The sequence below is a fragment of the Microcaecilia unicolor genome, chromosome 1, assembly GCF_901765095.1.
Source record: "Microcaecilia unicolor chromosome 1, aMicUni1.1, whole genome shotgun sequence".
Lineage (NCBI taxonomy): Eukaryota > Metazoa > Chordata > Amphibia > Gymnophiona > Siphonopidae > Microcaecilia > Microcaecilia unicolor.
In genome coordinates, this window is record NC_044031.1 from 18,802,507 (window position 1) to 18,827,280 (window position 24,774).

At 42.5% G+C, this 24,774-nt stretch overlaps 2 protein-coding genes across 2 annotated transcripts; both read left to right on the forward strand.

Moving 5' to 3' along the window:
* Positions 1-335: 335 nt before the first annotated feature.
* On the forward strand, positions 336-9,198 carry LOC115463564 (gastrula zinc finger protein XlCGF26.1-like; the record flags this gene model as incomplete). Its single annotated transcript, XM_030194212.1, has 3 exons — positions 336-416; positions 1,622-1,732; positions 7,760-9,198. Coding segments are annotated over exons 1-3 (1,584 nt in total), but the record flags the coding sequence as incomplete, so codon positions are not given.
* A 7-nt stretch (positions 9,199-9,205) lies between these two features.
* Positions 9,206-10,740, forward strand: LOC115463781 (gastrula zinc finger protein xLCGF3.1-like). Its single transcript, XM_030194547.1, has one exon. The coding sequence runs from the start codon at positions 9,262-9,264 to the stop codon at positions 9,967-9,969; it is 708 nt and encodes a 235-aa protein (XP_030050407.1). The 5' UTR covers positions 9,206-9,261; the 3' UTR covers positions 9,970-10,740.
* Positions 10,741-24,774: the final 14,034 nt, after the last annotated feature.

Genomic DNA, 24,774 nt, shown 5'->3' on the forward strand with positions numbered 1-24,774 from the left:
ATGAATAAGCTAATATGCTCCGCCCCATCCTTTGCCCCCCCAAATGAAACAGTCAAACTACGCCTATGATCCCTGTGCTTCCACTTCCTTGGAGAAGTAGCCGCCTTTCCTAAAATGACTACTACCCTTGTTTGCTGATTTACACATGCAGTTGGGTGTCTTCCACCTGCATAGGGTATCTACATTCTAAAATCATTCCCAAAATATTAGATGACTAAAGCTAGCTGAAATCTAATGCTTTCTGAGCACCTCCTTGTGTCCTTGATTGTGTTTCTGGTTTGTGTTTCAGATGCGGGTGACGTTTGAGGACATCACTGTCTCTTTCTCCCAGGAGGAGTGGGAGTATTTAGATGAAGGGCAGAAGGAACTTTACAGGGAGGTGATGAAGGAGAATTATGAGACCCTGATCTCCCTAGGTAAGAATTGCTTTGCCTGCATTTTCTTAAGAGGAACAACGTCTGATTTAAAAGAAATTTGGCACATTTTCTGTACCTTCTGCACTTTTGAAATTTCCAAGTCTGATCAGAATCTGTCTCAGCTCTGCTGACTTCTTAGGGTGCCTCAGTCTTGATCCTGACACTGTCATCTTAAGACCTTCCTGTGTGTCCTACAAGTTCCCTCCTAGACAGATTTTCCTCTAGTTCTTGCATAAAGGCTGAAAATACGAGGCAGAACAGCACAAATGCTCAGGACCTGGATGTAACAGAGTGTGTCAAAGTAGCTGCTGAGACCAATCAAAAGTGTGGTGCTGTGTTCATTGGTCTTTCCTCAGCTTTTGAGTTGGTATCCTCCACACCAGCAGCTCTTTTGGAGGGCACCCAGGAGTCGTCAAATGAAAATACTAGCATAACCTTATATCATCGTACCTTAATGTTTAGGCAGCTAGTTACCCTAGCCCTAAACCTGGCAGGTGTCGAAATACAACTGCAGCTGTAATTTATATGTAACTGGGAGCCCCGCCCACGTGTAATGCTCCTTTGCAATTACATGCTATAGCATTTATCCGCGTCTTCGCCTACATGTGTAAGTGCTAATTTTCTTTCCCTTTATGTGTGGCAGGCGCGCAGTTGCAGAATTGTTCTCTGTGTCCTACCTGGCATCAGGACTGTCAGTGAGGGAAGTGAGATAGGAGCCTTTTCCCACAGTAAACCTCTCCTTCCCTTTCATCAGCGGGTATCTCTCCTCTTTAATTCTCGTATGATATCATACCGTGACAGTAGGGAAGGGAGTGTAAAAATGTTGATCTGAATTTGAGGGGTGAGGTAGCTGAAGGGCTAAGCGGTTACCCTTTAAAGCAACTCAATAGATTCCCCTTAAACAGTTCTTAATATTAAGGGATTTTATAATGTTCCAGCTTGTTGAAAATATACTGGGCTAATTTCAAACAATTACAGCTTCCCTCGATTCTTTAGACCATTTTTAAAATTAAAAAAAAAACTTGTGACCTATTCCATTACCAGAGTACTTGAAGCGAGGTATAATAACCCCCCCCACCGATCCCTCTGCTTTATGATGTGTGGCAGTAAATCTATCTTATGCTTCTCCCTCGATCTACTGCTGTCTATTTTTCTGTGAATATAAGGAAAATACAGCTACTATTATTTTTTATTCCTGGAAACAGGCTTTGAGAGGAAAGGTTCTGATATATTATCAAGGATTAAACAAGAGGAAGAGCCATATGCCTTGGATCCTCAGGAGACAAGAGAGAGAGAAGTTACTCATCCATACACAGGTGAGTAATAATATTGTACAGAATAAGAGTAGGTATTACAGAATATAATTGAGTAATTTATTTTATTTATTTGTTACATTTGTACCCCACATTTTCCCACCTATTTGCAGGCTCAATGTGGCTTACATAGTACCGTGAGGCGTTAGCCACCTCCGGTGATGAAACAAATACAAAGTGATGTTATGGTCGAATGAGATTCATGTGTTACAGACACATTAGGGAATCGTAGAGAAGAAGAGTTACATAGTGTTCATTACGAGCTTTGGTTTTGTTGTGTTGCAGGGTTCAGGCACTTAAGTTGGGTCGGTAGGGTATGCCTTTTTGAACAGGTTGGTCTTTAGTGATTTCCAGAAGTTAAGGTGGTCGTACGTTGTTTTCACGGCTTTTGGTAGTGCATTCCACAATTGCGTGCTTATATAGGAGAAGCTGGATGCATAAATTGATTTGTACTTGAGTCCTTTGCAGCTAGGGTAGTGAAGATTTAAGTATGTTGGTGATGGTCCTATTATGTTTCTGGTTGGTAGGTCTATGAGGTCAGTCATATATCCCGGGGCTTCGCCATAGATAATTTTGTGGACCAGGGTGCAGATTTTGAAAGCAATACGTTCTTTGATTGGGAGCCAATGCAGTTTTTCTCGAAGGGGTTTGGTACTTTCAAATCGCAATTTTCCAAATATAAGCCTGGCTGCTGTGTTTTGAGCGGTCTGAAGTTTCTTTATGAGTTGCTCTTTGCATCCCGCATAAATTCCATTGCAGTAGTCAGCATGGCTTAGTACCATTGATTGTATCAGGTTGCGGAATGTTGCCCTCGGGAAGAATGGTTTCACGCGTTTGAGTTTCCACATTGAGTGGAACATTTTCTTGATTATAGAGTTAACTTGGCTCTCAAGTGTAAGGTTACGGTCGATTGTAACACCGAGGATTTTAGGCTATCTGAGATAGGGAGGGTGTAATCTGGGGTATCTAAGTTTGTGGGTATGTTCGTATTGTATTGGGATGAGAGGATGAAACAGTGTGTTTTTTTCTGTATTGAGTTTTAGTTGGAATGCATTTGCTCATGAGTTCATGGTGTACAAGCCGAGGTTGCTTTCGTTGGTGATTTCTGTCAGATCATGTTTGAAAGGGATGTATATTGTAACGTCGTCTGCATAGATGAATGGGTTGAGGCCTTGGGTGGATAAGGACTTGGCTAATGGGGTCATCATTAGGTTGAAAAGGATTGGTGATAGTGGTGATCCTTGAGTTTGATTTCACTTGGTATGTTCTGGTGGTTAGGAAACCCTTGATCCAACTGAGTATATTTCCACCAATCCCGAAGTAGTCTAGGAGTCTTAGTATATTATGGTTTACCATGTTGAATGCACTGGACATGTCGAATTGGAGGAGGAGTATGCTTTTACCTGTTGCTATTTCCTGCTTGAATTTGGCCAGGAGGGTGGTTAGCACTGTTTCGGTGCTGTGGCGGGGGCGAAATCCTGATCGGTAAGTTGTTTGGTTACCATACTTTCCATCAGTTTGACTGCTAGTGGGATAGATGCTACTGGGCGGTAATTGGTGAGTTTGTTTGTTTTTTTTCTTGGTATCTTTTGGTATGGGTTGCCATTTTTGTTAGGGAAGAGACCTTGTTGAAGCATGAAGTTTAGGTGGGATGCGAGATCTGTTGTGAAGCGATCGGGGGCGGATTTTATTAGGTAGCTGGGGCAGAGCACTGGTGAGTAATACTATACTGAGTAAAGGGAGGTATCACGGAGCACAGCCAAGCAAGAGGAATTATTACAGAGTACAGCTGAGAAATAATACTGTACTACTACTTATCATTTCTATAGCGCTACTAGACGTACGCAGCGCTGTACACTTGAACATGAAGAGACAGTCCCTGCTCAACAGAGCTTACAATCTAATTAGGACAGACAAACAGGACAAATAAGGGATAAGGACAAAGGGTAGAAAGATTCCGCAATCCCAAAGACTACTACTACTACTTATCATTTCTATAGCGCTACTAGACATACGCAGCGCTGTACACTTGAACATGAAGAGACAGTCCCTGCTCAACAGAGCTTACAATCTAATTAGGACAGACAAACAGGACAAACAAGAGATAAGGGAATATTAAAGTGAGGATGATAAAATAAGGGTTCTGAACAAGTGAGTAAGGGTTAGGAGTTAAAAGCAGCATCAAATGTAAGAAAAACTGAGCTGTGCCTCAGCTCCAATAGCAGCAAATCCCAATTTTTTAAAGTCCAATTGAAAAATACATTCTGTGCAGAATCCCAAAGAGTAGCAACATTTCGAAATCCCAAAGACTACTACTACTTATCATTTCTAAAGCGCTACTAGACGTACGCATGAAGAGACAGTCCCTGCTCCACAGAGCTTACAATCTAATTAGGACAGACAAACAGGACAAACAACAGATAAGGGAATATTAAAGTGAGGATGATAAAATAAGGGTTCTGAACAAGGGTTAGGAGTTAAAAGCAGCATCAAAAAGTACAGATGAGAATTAAACATTGTAAAGGAATACAGAGAGTAACAGATTACCAATTCCCAGTCCTCCTCTGAGTGTCTGTGAATAAAATTGATCTTGTAACTTTGAGAGACATAATTAATGATTTATTTTAAATATTTATGTTCCACTTAAGTATATAGAACTAATTTAAGCAGATTCCTAATCAACCTTAATAATATTAGATAAACATCTTCGGTATTACCACACATGTAGACATTTATAAAAACTCATCATACCTGATCATAAAACCTAGAAAATCTGACATTTTTTCACCTCTGCATGTTCAAAGAAAAAAGTCTTAAGCTGCCACCTGAAGGCTTCAGCCTCTAAGCGTCAGTGAAATGTTTCTGATTTTCAAAGGTAGCAAAGGAGAAGGCAGTGGCCTGAGCTGTAACCATTTGAGCCAGCTGACCAGAAAACATGCGCTGGGTCACTTTACCCTAAAAATCTAAAGCCGGGGTTCTGAAAAGAGAATAAAATCTTGTTTTACAAATATAGGCATCATTTGAAACAAAGATAACCGTCTTGGAAAAAAATTTTTTTTTTTTTTGTTACATTTGTACCCCGTGCTTTCCCACTCATAGCAGGCTCAATGCGGCAGGCAATGGAGGGTTAAGTGACTTGCCCAGAGTCACAAGGAACTGCCTGTGCCGGGAATCGAACTCAATTCCTCAGTTCCGCAGGACCAAAGTCCACCACCCTAACCACTAGGCTACTCCTCCACTCATTTTGATAGGTGCATTTCTACCGAACCAAAGAAGATAGATAAGTTAGACCAGGTGCGTAAGCCTCTGGGAAATTGTCATCCAATCTTTACCATCCCTTTTCTGGGGGAAAGTAATTGAAAAGGTGGTTTTGAAACAGTTAGAGGAGTTTGTCAAAACTAATGGTGTTGTTCCTTTTGATGTTTCTGGCGCTTTTGATTCAGTAGACGTAGCATTTTTGTTTGGTAAACTAAGATGTTTGGGTGTGGGAGGACAGGTTATTAAGTGGTTTGAGTTATACTTGGTGGGTAGAACAAAGGTTGTAAGTAGTGGAATACGAATATCTGTTGCTGTTACGTTAGATTGAGGGGTACCACAAGGATCCGCTCTCTCAGAGTTGTTATTTAATATATACATGGCCTCTTTGGGTGACGTGTGTAGTCCTTAGAAGTTCAATATTGTTTCTTTGCAGATGATGTTCAGTTCTTTTTCCCTGTAATATCTTTGAGGAATGGTTTGAATTTGCAATGGGTTCTTGTACGGAAAAGGTAGGACAGTGGATGATGAATAACGGACTTCTCCCAAATGTATCTAAGACTGGGGTTATGATTTTGGGAAGGGAGGTGACTGAAACTCGGCCTGCTACTGTTTCCTTTGGGGATGTTTCTTTACAAGTTAAGGATGAGTTGAAGCTGTTGTGGGGTGACCTTAATGTTGTCCGGGCATAATTTCCTCATCTACATCTTTTGCGTACAGTGAAACCTATGCTACGGTATCTATGTATGACTTTAGAAATGTGGTTCAAGCTTTGGTTATATCATGACTAGACTACTGCAATGCTTTATACGTTGACTTAATGACTTCAGGGGTGAAAGCATTGCAAGTGGTCCAGCTGCAAGGTAATAGTGGCTACATCAAAGTTTGATCATATAACTCCGATTCTTGTTAGATTGGTTACCCGTGAAACAAAGGATAAAATTTAAGGTGTTGGGACCTGTTCTCCGTTTTACTTTAAACAAGTGTTAAGTGTGTATTGTGTATCGTCCAGGCAGGTCTTTTACAGCTGAGAATGTTATGCACCTTTCTGCATATGGCATTGGGAATGTTCACTATCCAATGTAATGCAAGGATCCACGTTAGGGGTCACCAAAAAGGAAAGGGACCTCAGCGTCGTCGTTGATGATATGTTGAAACCCTCTGTTCAATGTGCTGCGGCGGTAAGAAAGTAAATAGAATGTTGGGTCTTATTAAGAAAGGAATAAAAAACAAAAGTGAGGATCTTATAATGCCTTGGTATCTGTCCATGGTGTGACCGCACCTTGAATATTGTGTTCAATTCTGGTCACCGCATCTGAAAAAAGGTATAGTGGAATTAGAAAAGGTACAGAGAAGGGCAACGAAAATGATAAAGGGGGTGGGATGACTTCCCTATGAGGAAAGGCTAAAGCGGCTAGGGCTCTTCAGTTTGGAGACGAGACGGCTGAGGGGAGATATAATAGATATATATATCTATAAAATAATGAGTGGAGTGGAACGGGTAGAAGTGAATCGTTTGTTTACTCTTTCCAAAAATACTAGGACTAGGGGGCATGCGATGAAGCTACAAAGTAGTAAATTTAAAACAAATCAGAGAAAAGTTTAGGAACAGCTGCGCTACACATTGTGGGAGCCCTTTTACTAAGGTGCACTGAAAATTGGCCTGCGGTAGTGTAGGCGTGGGTTTTGGGTGCGCGCAGAATCACTTTTCAGCGCACCTGTAAAAAAGGGCTTTTAGAAAATTTTTTGCGGAAAATGGACATGCAGCAAAATGAAAGTTGCCGCGCGTCCATTTTGGGTCTGAGACCTTACCGCTAGCCATTGACCTAGTGGTAAAGTCTCACGCAGTAACCGGGCAGTAATGACCTACGCCAGAAAATAAGACATTTTTTTCGGACGCACGTAGCAGACGGGCACCAAAAATGAAATTACCGCAAGGGCCACGGGGTAACTTGGAATTTGCGCATGTTGGGTGCCCGTAGGCGCTTACGTGGCTTTTTAAAAGGGCCTCTGGAATTTTCTGAAAATTACAGATTGCATGTGGGGGGCAGTTCTACTGTATAACTTGGCTCCTCCAGTGAGGGGCGCCTGTTCTACACGATGTCTGGAAAAAAAAGGGACCCCTTGTTTTCAGAATACTTTGCAATTGTTTAAACATTTAGTATGACCTTTAGAAATACATTAGTAGAATGGTATTTTTCTTAGTTAATTCAGAATTTGTGTTCAAAGTGGCCTCCTTCAACCTTGACACATTCATGATGGCTTCAATGCCGCTGAGCTGTTGGTTCAGTGAATTCTGGGGTTTCATTCATTAAGAGTTCTCCTTTTTTTTTTCCCGGACACCGTGTGTCACGACATCTGCGTACTAAGATGTCATTGAAGAGTAGTAGCAAAAAAACCGAATTGACTTGCCAAAATTCAGGCTCAGCGATTTATGCAAACTTTATGGCAGGTGTAAATAAGTACCTAAGTCCCAGATACAAAGCTCATAATTTATAGTATTCTGTACGTTGCATGTGTAAGTTGGAGACACTCCCATGATCTTCTCAGGTTTTCACCCCCTTGTATTTACACGCTATAGCGCTTGGATAAAACCTTATAGAACGGCGGACGATGCACTTTTGCACATTCCTGCCTGTGTTAGAGCCTCTGATGCACTTGCTGCCATCTCATGGAATTCCCTCCCTGTGAGCCCAGAAATTTCTCTTCCTTAATCAATTGTAGTTTTGCCATAGAAGTAATACATGATTAATGTTTTCTTTAAATATTCAGCAGATAATGAGGCCATACTGGAGCTCAAGCGAGAGCAGAATCAAGAGAAAACTCCTGTCAAAATGGAACAAATCCCAGGACAACCAAAAACTTTCTGTGAGAATATTTCCCAAGAAATGGAGATGAGACTCGTAAGGAATCATCAGCAGGAGTTGGAGAAGGAGCAGAGAGACCCTGCCGGAGAAACACCTTGTGGAATTACTGAGTGTGAGAGAAGTGACAGGGAGCTCACAAACATCCCTCAGCACTTGAGAGCAGAGAGTCCCTTCAAAACTAGCAACAGTGATCAAGGGCCTTCTGAACTTCTTCAAGGAGAGAGGAAAGAGAACAAACCCTTTGTGTGTGACAAATGTGGAATAATCTTCAATAGGAATGATAATTTCTTATTGGATAAGAGAACCGACAGTAAGGAGAGATCTTTTTCATGTTCTCAGTGTGAAAAGACTTTCAAACAGGAGATAAATATGAAATTAAAACAGAAAATAAATGCTAAATTTAAACCATTTTCATGTAATGAATATAGCAAATATGTTTGTCATCAGGAATCATTAATTACACACCAAAGTACACATACTGAAAACATGAAGTACATCAGAAGGAAACATTTTATATGTACTGAGTGTAATAAGAGTTTCACTACTTCATCATATCTGAAAGTGCACCAAATCATCCACAGTGGAAAGAAACCCTTCACATGTACTGAGTGTGGTAAAAGTTTTAGTTCATCCTCAGTTCTGAAAAGGCACCAAGTAATCCACAGTGGACAGAAGCCTTTTCCATGTAGTGAGTGTGGTAAAAGTTTCATTGATCAGTCAAAGCTGAAGAGGCATCAAATGATCCACAATGGAAATAAGCCATTTATGTGTTATGAGTGTAACAAAAGTTTCACTTCTTTTTCATACCTGAAAACTCATCAAATGATCCACAGTGGAAAGAAACCTTTTACATGCACTGAGTGCAACAAAAGTTTCAGTCTTTTATCATACCTGAAATCTCATCAAATGATCCACAGTGGAAAGAAACCTTTTACATGCACTGAGTGCAACAAAAGTTTCACTCTTTCATCATACCTGAAAAATCATCAAATGATTCACAGTGGAAAGAAACCTTTTACATGTTCTGAGTGTAATAAAAGTTTCACAGGGTCATCAAATCTTAAAATACACCAAAACATTCACAGTGGAAAGAAACCTTTTACATGTGTTGAATGCAGTAAAAGTTTCATCCAGCTAGAACATCTGAAAAAACATCAACTGATACACAGTGGAAAAAAACCTTTTACATGCACTGAATGTCATAAAAGTTTCACTCGTTCGTCATACTTGAAATCTCATCAAATGATTCACAGTGTAAAGAAACCTTTCACGTGCACTGAGTGTAATAAAAGTTTCACTTCTTTATCATACCTGAAAGCTCATCAAATGATCCACAGTGGAAAGAAACCTTTTCCATGCACTGAATGTAATAAAAGTTTCACTCGTTCGTCATACCTAAAAACCCATCAAATGAGCCATAGTGGAGAGAAACCTTTTCCGTGTTCTGAGTGTAATAAATGTTTTGCTTCTTTATCAAACCTGAAAACTCATCGAATGAGCCACAGTGGAGAGAAACCTTTTACATGCACTGAGTGTAATAAAAGTTTCACTCGTTCATCTTACTTGAAAACTCATCAAATGATCCACAGTGGAAAGAAACCTTTTCCATGTTCTGAGTGTAATAAAAGTTTCACTTGGTCATCAAGTCTTAAAATGCACCAAAACATTCACAGTGGAAAGAAACCTTTTACATGTGTTGATTGTGGTAGAAGTTTCATTCAGCTAATACATCTGAAAAAACATCAACTGATCCACAGTGGAGTGAAACCTTTTACATGCTCTGAGTGTAATAAAAGTTTCACTCATTCATCATACCTGAAATATCATCAAAAGAGCCATAGCGGAAAGAAACCTTTTCCATGCACTGAGTGTAATAAAAGTTTCACTCGTTCATCACACCTGAAAATCCATCAAACACTCCACAATGGCAAGAAACCTTTTGCATGTATAGAGTGTGGTAAATGTTTCCGTGAGCCGTCACAGCTGAAGAGGCATCAAATGATCCATAGTGGTAAGAAACCTTTTACATGCACTGAGTGTAATAAAAGTTTCAGTCGCTCGACATATCTGAAAATCCACCAAATAAGCCATAGCAGAAAGACAACTTTTGCATCATAGCTGAAAATGCACTAAATAATGCAGATTGGAAAGAAACCTTTTACATGCACTGAGTGTAATAAAAGTTTCACTCGTTCATCACGCCTGAAAATTCACCAAACACTCCACAATGGCAAGAAACCTTTTCCATGTATAGAGTGTGGTAAATGTTTCCGTGAGCCGTCACAGCTGAAGAGGCATCAAATGATCCATAGTGGAAAGAAACCTTTTCCATGCACTGAGGTTTCACTAATTGTATTTGTTTAGGAATTACCTTCAATGTGATTCCTGCAGGAGCTGTAAAGTCTCCAGTGACTTGTCAATCACCTCCTTCTCTGTGGATCTCGCAATCATAATGTCATCCACATAGTGGAGAACACATGTCAGTCCCTCTAAAGTTGCACCCACTACCCGATGAGATGCAATTGGATTATGTTTCAGACCTTGAGGGAGATGTCTGGAATTATATAGACTGCTGTAGTGTCTTTGGTTTGCTCAGAAATTTTAATCGCAAAGAAACAAGTTGAAATATCTATGACAGTAAACACAGAATGTTCTGGTCTCAATTGTGACAATATATCCTGCGCTATCACTACAATTGGAGCCATTAATTTTAGCACAGAATTTATCTTTCTAAAACCTTGGACTAGCCTAAAATTTATATTATGGGAGAGTAGGTGAATTTAAAGGGGATACCCTTTCCTTTATAACTCCTGCTTCCAATAATCCTTGTATTACAGGAGCTACACCCCTTCCTGCAGCTGGAGAATATTTATACTGTGCTGCATATATAGGTTTTATTCCTGGTTTTAATTTATTTTATTTTTGTTACATTTGTACCTTGTGCTTTCCCACTCATGGCAGGCTCAATGCGGCTTACATGGGGCAATGGAGGGTTAAGTGACTTGCCCAGAGTCACAAGGAGCTGCCTGTGCCTGAAGCGGGAATCAAACTCACTTCCTCAGGACCAAAGTCCACCACCCTATCCACTAGGCCACTCCTCCACTGTTGCTACTATTTGAGATTCTACGTGGAATGTTGCTATTCCACTAGAAGTCGGCCCTTGCAGATCACCAACGTGGCCGCGCAGGCTTCTGCTTCTGTGAGTCTGACGTCCTGCACGTATGTGCAGGACGTCAGACTCACAGAAACAGAAGCCTGCGCAGCCTTCTACATGGAATGTTGCTAGTGGAATAGCAACATTCCATGTAGAATCTCCAATAGTATCTATTTTATTTTTGTTACATTTGTACCCTGCGCTTTCCCACTCATGGCAGGCTCAATGGGGCAATGGAGGGTTAAGTGACTTGCCCAGAGTCACAAGGAGCTGCCTGTGGCTGAAGTGGGAATCAAACTCAGTTCCTCAGTTCCCCAGGACCAAAGTCCACCACCCTAACCACTAGGCCACTCCTCCTACTTCCCCAGCATATTAAGGTGAATTTGCCAACACTGTCATATTCTGTAAAGTCGGCTGTGTTTCATCAGGCAAATGCTTCCAGGGCTCAGAGTCCATCTCCACATCAGCTTTTCTTGGCCTTGAATCTCTGTTACAGTGTGTTCTGTTCTAATCTATTCTAGTTCAATCTTATATTCAACTAAACTCCGAAATGGGATTCAAAGTGGATCACAAGAGACCTCAACAATAGAGGTAGTCGTCAAACATACAAATGACAAGTGACCGACTCACCCACAAATGCGCAGTAGAGCCCGAATGTTGACACAGGAAAAGTCCTAGCCCCACCTCCACCAGCTCCAGAATCAGAAAGGAGGAGGAGTCAGAGGCGGGCGAGGGGCAGAGAGTACACAAACAGCCCGAACGCAAGTGGAGAGAAGGAGGGGGCATGGAAGGCGAGGGGCGGAGAGTACACAAACAGCCCGAACGAAAGTGAAGGACGGGGCGTGGGAATTTGAGGGGGCGTCGAAATCAGAGGGGGAAGGAGCAACGAATGAAGGGCCCACTCCCCGACGTTGCCGCCGCTCCCGCCCCCCTCCATGCCGGGCCCCCTGCAGTGATATGAAAGCGCCTCTCACCTCCGTGTGAAAGTGGTGAGAGGCACTTTCATATCACTGCAGAGGGCCCGGCACGGAGGGGGGCGGGAGCGGCGGCGAGGAGGGTAGCTGGACATGGGGGGAGGCCAGGGGAGAGAGCAGGGTTGGTGGACGGGGGGGGGGGGAGGACAAGGGAAAAAGGAGGGTTGCTGGACATGGGGGTACGGTAGGGGAGAGAGGAGGGTTGCTGGACATGGGAGGAAGCCATAGGAAAGAGGAGGGTTGCTGGACATGGGGGAAGGGCAGGGGAGAGAGCAGGGTTCCTGGACATGGGGGGAGGGCAGGGGAGAGAGCAGGGTTGGTGGACGGGGGGAGGCCATAGGAAAACAAAAAAGTCGCCCATTTTAACTGGCTTAACGGCGAGTAAAATAATAAAATTAACAATTGGATACTGAATTTGGAAAGAAATAATTTTTTACAAAACCTTCTGTAAAACTAAGTGGTGGAAGATTATGAGACCACAAGCGTGCATTCCCTAAATCTAACAGCCAACACTGCTTTCTCAGTGTCCGTCCCTAAAATTAATGTGGGAATACGGTTGGGTTCATATATTTAGAGTAATTCTTACCGCAGTTTGTGTCCTGTAATGTTACACTCACCATGTTCAATTGCAGTTCCTTCTTCTCAGATCCCTCAAATCCCTGTAGACTTATTTCTTTTCCTACTAAAGCTCCATGAGGTACAAATGAAATTACACTTACAGAAGCACCAGCGTCTAATCAGGCATATATGTCACGAGGGTCTGTGCGAAGTGGAAGAACAGGCCTGCCTCTCCACCTTGCGGCCTACTGCCTAATCAGGCTTTCCCTGACCTAAAGAACTCTGCTTCTTTCTGTCACAGGAAACTCTTGCTTCCTGTTTCTGAATCTGATTAATCTCTGCTATATCTAGTATTGTACTCACTATCAGCACTGCCATTTCATTTTTCCCTTTATTTTCTTCTCTGATAAGCTGCATTTCATGCTTTATCAGTACACTGGTAGGCTTCCTGTCTAACTGAGTGATATCCTCTCCCATCATTCTCAATGTTTGCCACAATTCTGCTCTTTTCTGGTAGTAAGAGGTAGTTGGCGTGCGCCGACCGGTCCCCCCCCCCCCCCCCCCCCCATGTGTGTGTGTGCAGCATCTTGTCCAGCATTGGTTTACTGGAGGGATAAGGAGAAAATATCGCTGATCGCAGTATTATATTTTTACCACCACCTGAAGTACGTGCCCTGAAAGGTCATTATTTTGGTGGCTGTTACTTCAGCTCGCAGAGTCATTGAGCTTCAGGCCCTAATGGTGGATGCACCTTATACCAAGTTTCATCACAACAGAGTCGTCTTCCGCACGCACCCTAAGTTCCAATGTAAGGTTGTGTGAGAGATCCATCTGAACCACTCAATTCTCTTCCAAATGTTCTTTCCCTGACCTCATGCCCATCCTGGCGAGAGCGTGTTGCACACCTTGGACTGCAAGAGAGCATTGGCCTTTTACTTGGAGTGGACTAGGCCCTACAGACAGACCACACAGCTTTTTGTTTCTTTTGATCTCAAAAGGATGGGGGTCACCATCGAAAACGCACAATCTCTAATTGGCTGGCAGATTGCATTTCTTTCACTAATGCCCAGGCTAGGCTAACCCTTGAGGGTCATGTGAAGGCTCACAATGTCAGAGTCATGGCTGTGTTGGTAGCCCACGCGATCAGCCTCTATTGAAGAAATTTGCAAGGTTGCAACGTGGTCTTGTCCACACATTCTCATCTCACTACTGCCTTGAGCAGGATAGCCAATGCGATAGTCTGTTTGGATAGACAATACTGCAGAATTTGTTTGGGATCTACAATTCAACTCCACCCTCCTAGGCCTGTTTTACTCTGTCTCAGGCTGCACTCTCTCTCTCAGTTTGTATATAGTTTCAGGTTAATCCCACTGATCTGTTCCTTTAACAAGGGTCTATAGCTGCTTCAGGAAGGAGAGCTCATGTGATTGAATGGAGTTTTTTTGTTTGTTTGTTTTTTACCAGATAGGCGGTTTATTATGTAAAAATCCAAAGAATGGCGTCTCCAAAGGTGAGGAGTTAATGTTTAATATACTTTCCTGGGAGCTGTTGAGGTTTGGTGCATTTTGTAGTAATTAATTTGTTGATAATGGTGGATTGTGGCATGTAAGAGAACTTGGATCACAAACCATTTTTTTTAATGTATGCAACTGGTCCAGGCCCCAACAAGAGGGGGGGCCATTTTAGATTTAGTCCTTAGTGGAATGCAGGGCATAGTAAGAGAGGTAATGGTGTTGGATCTGCTGGGAAACAGTGATCATAACATGATCAGGTTTGAGCTACTATCTGGAGTGAAGCCACAAAGGAAATGTACTGTAGCAGCATTTAAATTTCAAAAGAGCGACTATGATAAAATGAGGAAAATGGTTAAAAAGAAACTAAAAGGGATTAGCTGCAAAGGTTAGGACATTAAATCAGGTGTGGACATTGTTTAAAATACCATTTTGGAAGCCCAGACCAGATGCATTCCACATATTTACAAAGGTGAAAAGAAGAGAAAGTGACACCCAGCCTGGTTAAAAGGTGAAGTGAAAGAGGCTATTAGAACCAACAGAATGTCCTTCAAAGAATGGAAAAAGGACCCAAATGTTTGAATTCTTTCAGTACCCTTGGATGCATGTCATCCAGTCCAAGTGATTTACTGCTCTTTAATGTGTCAATTTGGCTCAGTATATCTTCCAGGTTCACCGAGATTTCTTTCAGTTCCTAAGCATTATCACCCTTGAAAACTATTTGTGGTACAGGCAGATCTCTTACATCTTCCATAAAGACAGAAGCAAAGAATTCATTCAGTTTCTCCGCTATGGCCTTGTCCTCCCTGAGCACCCCTTTTGCTCCTTCGTGATCTAACTGTCCCATGGATTCCCTCGCAGCTTTCTGCTTCTTATGTACCTGAAAAAGTTGTTACTTTGAGTTTTAGTCTCTGCAGCATGTTTCTTTTCATATTCTCTTTAAGCTGCCTTTATTAATGCTTTGCATCTGACAACCAGTGCTTACGTTGCTTCTTATTTTCTTCATTTGGGTCCTTTTGCCATTCTTTGAAGGACAATCTGTTGGCTGTAATGGTACTTCACCTTTTAAGACTAAACTAGGTTCTGTTGTGCCTGCTAGCGTCTATCTGTTAATGATGTGGTACAAAGTTCAAGTTTTAAAACTAGGGGGAAAAGAGTATGGAGATTAGTTGATAAAGTTTATTTTTTTATATTTTTATTCTGCATTTCCTCCTTTAAACCCCTATCTTTAAGTTCCCAAAGCAAAATAATGTTCAGTTACCAGAGAAGTGTCCTCTCAGAATTTCTCAGAAAGAAAGTTAAGTGGGACCTTTCCTCTATATACCATATTTTATGGACTATAAGACACACTTTTTTCCCAAAAATATTTGGGAGGAAAATGTGGGTGCATCTTATAGTCCGAATGTAGTGTACCTGCTCGCTGTGTGTGTGTGTGTGGGGGGGGGGGACGGCCAGGGCCGGTCTTAGGCTGAGGCGAGTGTTGCGACCACATAGGGCCTCACACTCAAAGGGGCCCCTGCCTTCCTCTGATGTAACTTCCTTTCCACGAGGGCGGGATGCGCTGAGAGGGAAGGGAAGCGACGATGAGGCGAGCCTGCCTGCCTGCTGCTTTTACTTACTGCTGGTTCGCTGCGACTTCGGGTATGTAAATTAAAGATTTCAAGGCAGGGAGCATGGTTGCACGAATGGAAAGTTGGGGAGCTGAGGGCGGACAGGCAGGCGGGCGGGCAGGTGGGCGGGGGTTTCAACGAATCGCTGGACATGGGGAAGGGAGGAGAATTGCTGGACATGGAGGGGAGGGCAGGGGAGAGAGGAGAATCATTGGACATGGATGGCAGGAGAGGACAAATTCCACTGCAGAGCCACATAGGTTGTGCAAAACTGCTGTCCCCATACAAGAGTGTTGCACAACCTGTGGTCCTCCAGCAGATCTCCGCCACACTTTTTGCTTCGATTTTTTTTCCTATTTTCCTCCTCTAAAACCTAGGTGCGTCTTGTAGTCCGAAACATATGGTAGTTTTGAATCTAAGGGGACTGCTTCAAGCAGACCCTTTCAAGCTGTCACGGTTATGGCCGTGCCCTTATGTTCTCGGTATCTAGCTCTGTGACTTCTCCAGTCTGCATTTTTCCCTATTGTTCTTTCTGTTAGCCAAGCCTCGCTTTGGTCTCCCTGCTTCTGCTTCATTTCCTGTTGTTGTTCTTCCTGTAAGCCAAGCTTCGCTTTGGTCTCCCTGCTTCTGCTTCATTTCTTGTTGTTGTTCTTCCTGTAAGCCAAGCCTCGCTTTGGTCTCCTTGCTTCTGCTTCATTTCGTACTTGTGACATCATTAGCAAGTCCTTTATAAACACCTGGGAACTATCATTTTTTGCCTTTGCAAGAGGTCTCTTAATTTGCCTCTGTGTTACCTGTATAGGTCATATCTCTGCTTGGCTTTGTTCCTGAGAGGCTTGCGCCTGAAGATCTGTTCTGTGTTTCTTTGAGTCTTGTGTTTCAATGCTTTGCTTTGTTTCTGTGTGTTTGCTTTTGTACCTTGATCCTGAAAGCCTGACTCTAGAGCCACACCCTGCCCTTGGTGTCTGTATCTGTTTAACTCTAACCTTGGCTCCTGCTTTTAGTCTAGCCCTGCTTTTGACTCTTGCTATAGTTAAGCTCTGTGTTTAGCCAAGCTTTGTTTTCTGTTTTCCCTGTTCTGTTTCCTGTATGTGTAGTTCTTGTCTGTTAATTCTGAGAGTCTGTAGAAGCCAGCATTGTCCCTAATTACCTCACTGCTATGCAGGTGTGTCTGCTGTCTCTCAGTCTGCCTGGCCTTTCCCTTCCAGCTGTGGATGCTGGTAAGCACATTGCTTCTTTGTTTGTTTGTCTTCACTTAGTCTGCTTAATCCTTTGCCTGCCATGTTTGCTTCCTGGCTCTTGAGCTGTTTCTGCCAAGTTCTGTCCCTGTGTGTGTTTGAGCTAGTTCTATCCCAGTTTCCTGCTAAGCCAAGTCGCTTTCAGTATCCTGCTCCAGCCAAGCCAATCCCTTTCAGTATCCTGTTCCAGCCAAGCCAAGTCCCTTTCAGTATCCGGTTCTAGCCAAGCCAAGCCCGTTCCAGAATCCGGTTCCAGCCAAGCCATTCCAGAATCCAGTTCCAGCCAAGCCAAGCCCGTTCCAGAATCCGGTTTCAGTCAAGCCAAGCCTGTTCCAGAATCCTGTTCCAATCAAGCCTGTTTGAGAATCGTGACTCCTGTTCCAGCCAAGCCTGAGAATCCTGTGCCGTTCACTGGATTCCTGAAGTCACGGAACGCTTAGCCACCAGCCTGGGGCTATCCCACGGCCACTTAGAGGATCTGTCTCCAGCACAGCTCAGGTCCGCCTGCATCTGCCACTTGTGCTCTACACTAGCACCCTCCTCCCACCGATTGGGACCCAACCACCTCTGGGCGAGTCTCTCGCTCTCATGGTGTTCCTCAGTGATCTAAACAGTACCTGGGGAGATCAGGACATATAGCTGCTCACAGGTTATCAAATATAACTGTTCACAGGGCCTCAGCAAAGAGATCCTTCTCTCTTTTCTCCCTGGCTGACTGGAGAAAAAAAGCCAGTACATCCTAGATGAATTGAGCTTCTGGGCCAATCAGAGCCCAGAACAAATTTTAAAAGTAGCTGGCCACATCACTGCGGGTTAACTTCTCTGTGTGCTAACTAAAGAAGGAACAGTCATTTCTCTGTAATAGCTTTAAACATAAACATGCACCATCTGCTGGCCAAACTAGAGGAATACACTTCAAGAAATAATCAATACAATTTATAGACTTAAACCCACTGTTTTGTCACACCTGGTTTTTCCATCTCTACTTTGCACCTACTTCTCAAGAGTCCGAGGATGTGGCAGGAAGGTGTTGGAAACATTTTGCTGACATAATGATAGATGTGGAGAGTAGAAATGTAGGGTCAAGGCAAAATTGTAACTCTGGGGAATAGGAGACAGGAAGTGACTGGCCTGATTTCTTGGCAATCGGTCTTTGAGGTAAACCTGTATTGCCACCACCAAAGTATTTGAGGATTTGCAGACTATCACTGGAGAACATATCATGCTTTCTAAGGTCAGATGTGCCTGCTCTCGTGAGCTGCTTTCTTCTGTAACCAACATTTGGCTTGTAGCAGTAATTTTATTTTCTTCCGTGATGATGTAAGTTTAGTTTCTGCATTTTCAAATTCCCATTTCAGAGCTTTCTTTCATAGTACATAAGTACATAAGTAGTGCCATACTGGGAAAGACCAAAGGTCCATCTAGCCCAGCATCCTGTCACCGACAGTGGCCAATCCAGGTCAAGGGCACCTGGCACGCTCCCCAAACGTAAAAACATTCCAGACAAGTTATACCTAAAAATGCGGAATTTTTCCAAGTCCATTTAATAGCGGTCTATGGACTTGTCCTTTAGGAATCTATCTAACCCCTTTTTAAACTCCGTCAAGCTAACCGCCCGTACCACGTTCTCCGGCAACGAATTCCAGAGTCTAATTACACGTTGGGTGAAGAAAAATTTTCTCCGATTCGTTTTAAATTTACCACACTGTAGCTTCAACTCATGCCCTCTAGTCCTAGTATTTTTGGATAGCGTGAACAGTCGCTTCACATCCACCCGATCCATTCCACTCATTATTTTATACACTTCTATCATATCTCCCCTCAGCCGTCTCTTCTCCAAGCTGAAAAGCCCTAGCCTTCTCAGCCTCTCTTCATAGGAAAGTCGTCCCATCCCCACTATCATTTTCGTCGCCCTTCGCTGTACCTTTTCCAATTCTACTATATCTTTTTTGAGATAGTGTAGCTGGATTATTTAACGGACCTGTCTCTGTAGTGGCAGGTTCAGGTAGGGAGTGATAATAGCATAAGACTGCCAACTAGATCCAGATTTTGTTATCAGGATTTGGTTTGGGTGGTGTATTAGATGATTTTTTTTTATTACATTTGTACCCCGCACTTTCCCCACTCATAGCAGGCACAATGCGGCTTACATAGTATATACAGGTACTCGTTTGTACCTGGGGCAATGGAGGGTTAGATTGGCACTTTCAGGTCTTTTTGACTGTTTGAAGATGAGGTGGAAAAGCCTCAAAGATGCTCGGCATAGCACCTTCTCGCAAACGAACCCAAGACAAGCTGGTTCTGTCAGTGTCCTCTTACCTGAAGTCTTTAGAGCACAAAACTGCATATTTTGAGAGAACAAATGTTTTACATCAAACTGCAGAAATCCAGCGCTGTTGAAGAATGGGATCTGATGGAAACCTAAGCAAAGAACATGTGACAATTACCAAATCGTGAACTGATACTATTGTGTGAATGGTTTAGCCAGACAACTATCAGAGGCAGTCACCGGCTGTATAATTTACATTACAATTGTCTTCAGATTTGGGTGGAGTGGAGGAGTAGCCTAATAGTTAGTGCAGCGGGCTTTGATCCTGGCAACCTGGGTTCAATTCCCACTGCAGCTTCCTATGACTTAGGTCAAATCACTTAACCTTCCATTACCCCAGGTACAAAAACTTAGATTGTGAGCCCTCTAGGGACAGAGAAAGTATCTGCTTATAATGTGTACAGCACTGCATACATCTAGTAGCAATATAGAAATGCTTAGTAGTAGGGTAGTTAGTGAGTAAATGCTGTTATCAAATGCATATTTATCTTATGCAAATTCATTGTGCATATTCTGAACACTCACTGGTTTTAGGGTACTTGAGAGTCCAGTTGAGAACTGTTGAACTAGTTCAGCTCTTGAGGTCCCAGAGACAGCCCTGTTATAAATCAGTAATAACTTTGCATCTTTTCTTTGCTGGCTGAGCTGAGCAACTAGAAGTAGATAAAAACTTGTGTGCAGTGTATAAAATTATTATGTATTTTTCTAATATACCACTACATTCCAGAAAACAAAAGGAGCAAGTTCTCCACATACCATCTTTCTCTTTTGATCTAGGCACTGAAAAAAAAGGATTTTAAATGCTCCCAGCTTTCAACCTAATTAACGTTTAACAAAGACATTTGTTCTTTGAAATAAGAACTCTGAATGTTGAGCACCTGAGTCTCTTAACATGATTTCTGTTTTAGTGGCCCTTTACTAGGTGAAAACATCTCTGCATGAATACAACAACTGCCAAGGTGTCCCTATAAACAGTCCTTTCCAAATGACACAATGATTACGATTTCAAACAAATTAATACTCTAGCTGATGAAAGGTTATTCCATTGTGATTCATCCTCTGTGTACATCCGTAAGTTTCACAAGTCGGATAGGGCCACTTTTCGAGGGAGAGAACTTCAGCTTTTTGACATCAAGCCGTATCCTCGTTAATCCAACCTCCAATGAAGTTAGATTGAGAACAGGAGACTACATGACATCAGAAAGTTGGAGCTGGCTTAGCTCCGCCTCCTCCCCCTCCCCCACTCAGCTATCATCTCCGTACATCCCAAAGAAAGCAAACTAATGCCTATGTTTACTAAGCGGCGCTATGGACACGTTAGTGTTTAACCCGCGTAAATGGTGTATGCGCGTTAAACGCTAATGCACCCATAGAAATGTATAGGTGTGTTAGCGTTTAACGCGCCTTAAATTTACAGGTGCATTAAAAACGCTAACGCATCTTAGTAAACATACCCCTTAGCTATGAGCTGCTGCATCCACATTGTCTTTCTTCATTGTTGGTAGCATTTTTATTTGATCTCACTTATATTTTCAAAATGCAAGCTTGTGCAGCATAAGCACATACCAGTGGCATAGGAAGGGGGGAGAGACGGTCCGCCCCGGGTGCATGCGCTCGGGGGGTGCCGGCCCCGCTGGTTGCCTGCTCCCTCTGCCCCGGAACAGGTTACTTCCTGTTCCGGGGCAGAGAGAGCAGGGAACCAGCGGGGCCGACGCAGCTCCGGGGCGGATCAGCCCTCCCGCAGGTAAGAATGCGGTCCGGGGGGGTTTCGCTCCGGAGGGGGGGGGGTGCACCGCAGAGGGGGGGGTCGCGCCTTGCTGCACCCGGGGGATGGGGTGCGCAGCGGCAACCCGCCCCAGGTGTCATTAGCCCTCGCTACGGCACTGGCACATACACAGAGGAAGTATCGGTTAGAGTACTAATTTGTTCTAAATCGTAATCAGTGTGTCATGTTGAGGGTGTGGTTATAGGGATAGCCTAGCAGGTGTTGTATTCTTGCATAGATGTTTTCACCTAGTAAAGGGCCACCAAAACAGTCAACACTGAGCCTGCAAAAAGGTGGGAAAATGTGGGATACAAATGCAATAAATAAATCACGTTATGAATATCAGGTGCTCAACATTCAATGTGTTTCTATTTATAAGTACAAAGGTTTTTGTTTTGTTTTTTAAACCTTAATTAGGTTGGAACCTGGAAGCATTTAACATCTTTTTCAAAAGAAAAAGATGGTATCTAGTAGGAACTTGCTCCTTTTGTTGAATGCATGCAGTTTGTATTACTACTATTTTAAAGACAGTTATTGAATAATGAGGGAAGAGCGTCCTTCATTCAGAAGTTCTGACGAAAGTCAGTCTAAATGTGCCAACGTTGTCTAGTTCTGTTGTATATATTTATTTCTTCTTTAAGTCTATGTGGTTGTGAAAGGCATTTTTTTCTGTCTCCCAGCTATGAGTTTGTATATAAATGAGTGTGATTTTATTATGAAGTCAAACAATACATCACCAAAATACAGTAGCCAGCACCACACTATTAGGTGCCAAGTTCATGCAAAGTTAATTATGTTCAGTGGAAAATAAATCTGTTGGCCGCCTGCTAGGTGATTATTCCATCACTGTTTCATTATTGCTACCAAGTATTACATATTTTGGACATTTGCTTTAAACTTTGTTTTAATTCATTTATTCAAACCTTACATGCCACTTGGTATTGCTTGTTAAACCCAAACATGAAACCCAAGAGTGCTTCAACAATTTGGAATAAACTGTATTGTGCTATAGAAGTTGTTGTTTACTTTTGCAGTGTGTGCATGGATGCCTGTTCTGGTGTATACATGTGATAATGTTTGAATAACTGTCTATACTTATGGCTATGATTTCTGAACATGCGCTGAGATCATTAAAGGACAGATTTTTAAATGCCTAGCTGGGTATATATGGTAATTTCATCTTTGTTAAAAATTTTCAGACATATCCATCAACTTTTTCCAATGATATTACTGAATTCTATTATTCTGTCTCACTGTACTTTCAAATGTAAGCCACATTGATCCCGAGTTTGCTTGGGATAATGTAGGATATAAATGTCAATTAAAAAAAAAATCCTTTGTCCTCCACATTTTAAGACACTGCCTATCCTGCTGGATGGTGATGGCATAAGGAGTGCAAGTTTGGTCCATTGAAGACTAACTCAAAATAATCTGTTCCTTAGCTGGGCCCTAGTATTACCATATTGAAAATGAGACCATACCATGCCTCTGTGATTATGTTCCACTAATAAGTTAAACGATTAACTGGTTTTCTTGAAAGGATTACATAACCTTTGGATGCATGACTAGAAACAAAAACACACACTTACATATGCAATATCACAATTCCTCATGTACAGACAGAAAAAAAACTTTTTAGGGTAGATAGTGTTCACAATGAGCTCCATCGACCAGATCGAAGAGAGAAATATTTTCAGTTTTGGCACAGGATACGTTATACATTGAGGAAGAAGAATTCTGATCACAATAACAAATCTTACTATCCTCAAATAATCCAAACAGCATATAATAGAACAATTTTCATGAGGGAGGAAAAGCCTCAAAGAGCTACAGGCAAAGATAATACACTGATCTAAATCATCCCCAGCGTTGGCCAGTGTTTCGCATTTGCTATTTCAAGGTTGGGGTATTTGTAACCGTAGTAAGCAAAACCTAGCAGCAAAAAGTTAGCTTCCCTGCCTGGACCTCTTTGAGGCTTTTTCTCCCACTTTAAAATTGTTCTGTTATATGCTGTTTGGATTATTTAGGGGTAGTAACATTTGTTATTGTGAACAGTATAAGTCATCACAAGAACAAAATATAAGAAAACCAATGGATTGCATTAGGGGCTTCTAGCCCATTTAGTGATGTTTCAACAAATGAGAGATCTGCATTAAACCTAATAATTATTTTTATTATTTGGAATTATAAAACCACTTGTCCCTGAAACATGCTCAAAACAGAGTAATCCATTTGTGTATCTAAATTGTCAACTTCTACAAAAGAGATGAGGTGAAAATGTGATCCCATGTGCCCCAGTGAAGGAAGAGTTTAATTTTGTTTCCATTTAATTTCAATATGTAACGTCTCTGACCTGGGTGTTTTCTGGGTTCTTCAGGGTCCGACCTGCTTGGACCCTCCTGAGGGCAGTTTCTGTCAGACCCTTCACTGTCCTGGTGTGTGGTGCCTCCACTCGGTAAAAGAAAGGCTAGTGGATTGGATGACCCTCTTCTCTCCCAAGAAACCCCAAAACAAGTCCAATTGCAAACGGTGGAGAATAAAACTGGCTTTTAAATTACATAAGTATCGCCATACTGGGACAGACCAAAGGTCCATTAAGCCCAGCATCCTGTTTCCAACAGTGGTCAATCCAGGTCACAAATACTTGGCAAGATCTGCTAATCCCAGAAATAGTGGATTTTCCCCAAGTCCAATTTAATAATGGTCTATGGACTTTTCCTTTAGGAAGCAGTCCAAACCTTTTTCAAACTCTGCTAAGCTAACCGCCTTTACCACATTCTCCGGCAATGAATTCCAGAGTTTAATTACACGTTGAATTGGCAGTCTTAATGAATATTTTATACTCTCAAAAGCAGGAACATCCAACTGTATGTCTCCTGGACCTTGAATGCAAGTCTTTTAAACCCACAACCCTTCTAGTATTCCCCAGGGGAACTCCTAGAAACAGAGAAACATGACAGCAGATAAAGGCCATATGGCCCATCCAGTCTGCTCATCCTCTGTAACCCCTAACTCTTCGTTTTCCTAAGTGATCCCATATGCTTATCCCAAGCCTTTTTAAATTCTGACACAGTCTTTGACTCCATGACCTCCACTGTGAGGCCATTCCGCGCCTCCACCACCCTTTCTGTAAAATAATACTGTACTCTCCTTGCTTGGAATTATGTACAGATGCTTTTAGCAGGGCTATATACATTTTTTACAAGCTCCTGTCCATGCTTAGCCCAATAAGCAATGTCCCAGTCACACCCCCCAATGACTCTACCAGGGTTTTCTTTATTGTTGGTAGCATTTTTATTTAATCTCACTTATATTTTCAAACATGTCGGCTTGTACACAGAGAAGTATTGGTTTCATCGGTTAGAGCACTAATTTGTTCTACATTTTAAATTATTGTGTCATTTGGGGGGGGGGAGGGGTTGGCTAGAGGGACTCCCTGTAAAGGGCCACCAAAACAGACATCATGTTATGAGAATCAGGTGCTTTTTTTTTTGTTAATTTGTACCCTGTGCTTTCCCACTCATGGCAGGCTCAATGCGGCTTACATGGGGCAATGGAGGGTTAAGTGACTTGCCCAGAGTCACAAGGAGCTGCCTGTGCCTGAAGTGGGAATCGAACTCAGTTCCCCAGGACCAAAGTCCACCACCCTAACCACTAGGCCACTCCTCCACTGTTGCTACTATTTGAGATTCTACATGGAATGTTGCTATTCCATGTAGAAGTCGGCCCTTGCAGATCACCAATGTGGCCGCGCAGGCTTCTGCTTCTGTGAGTCTGACGTCCT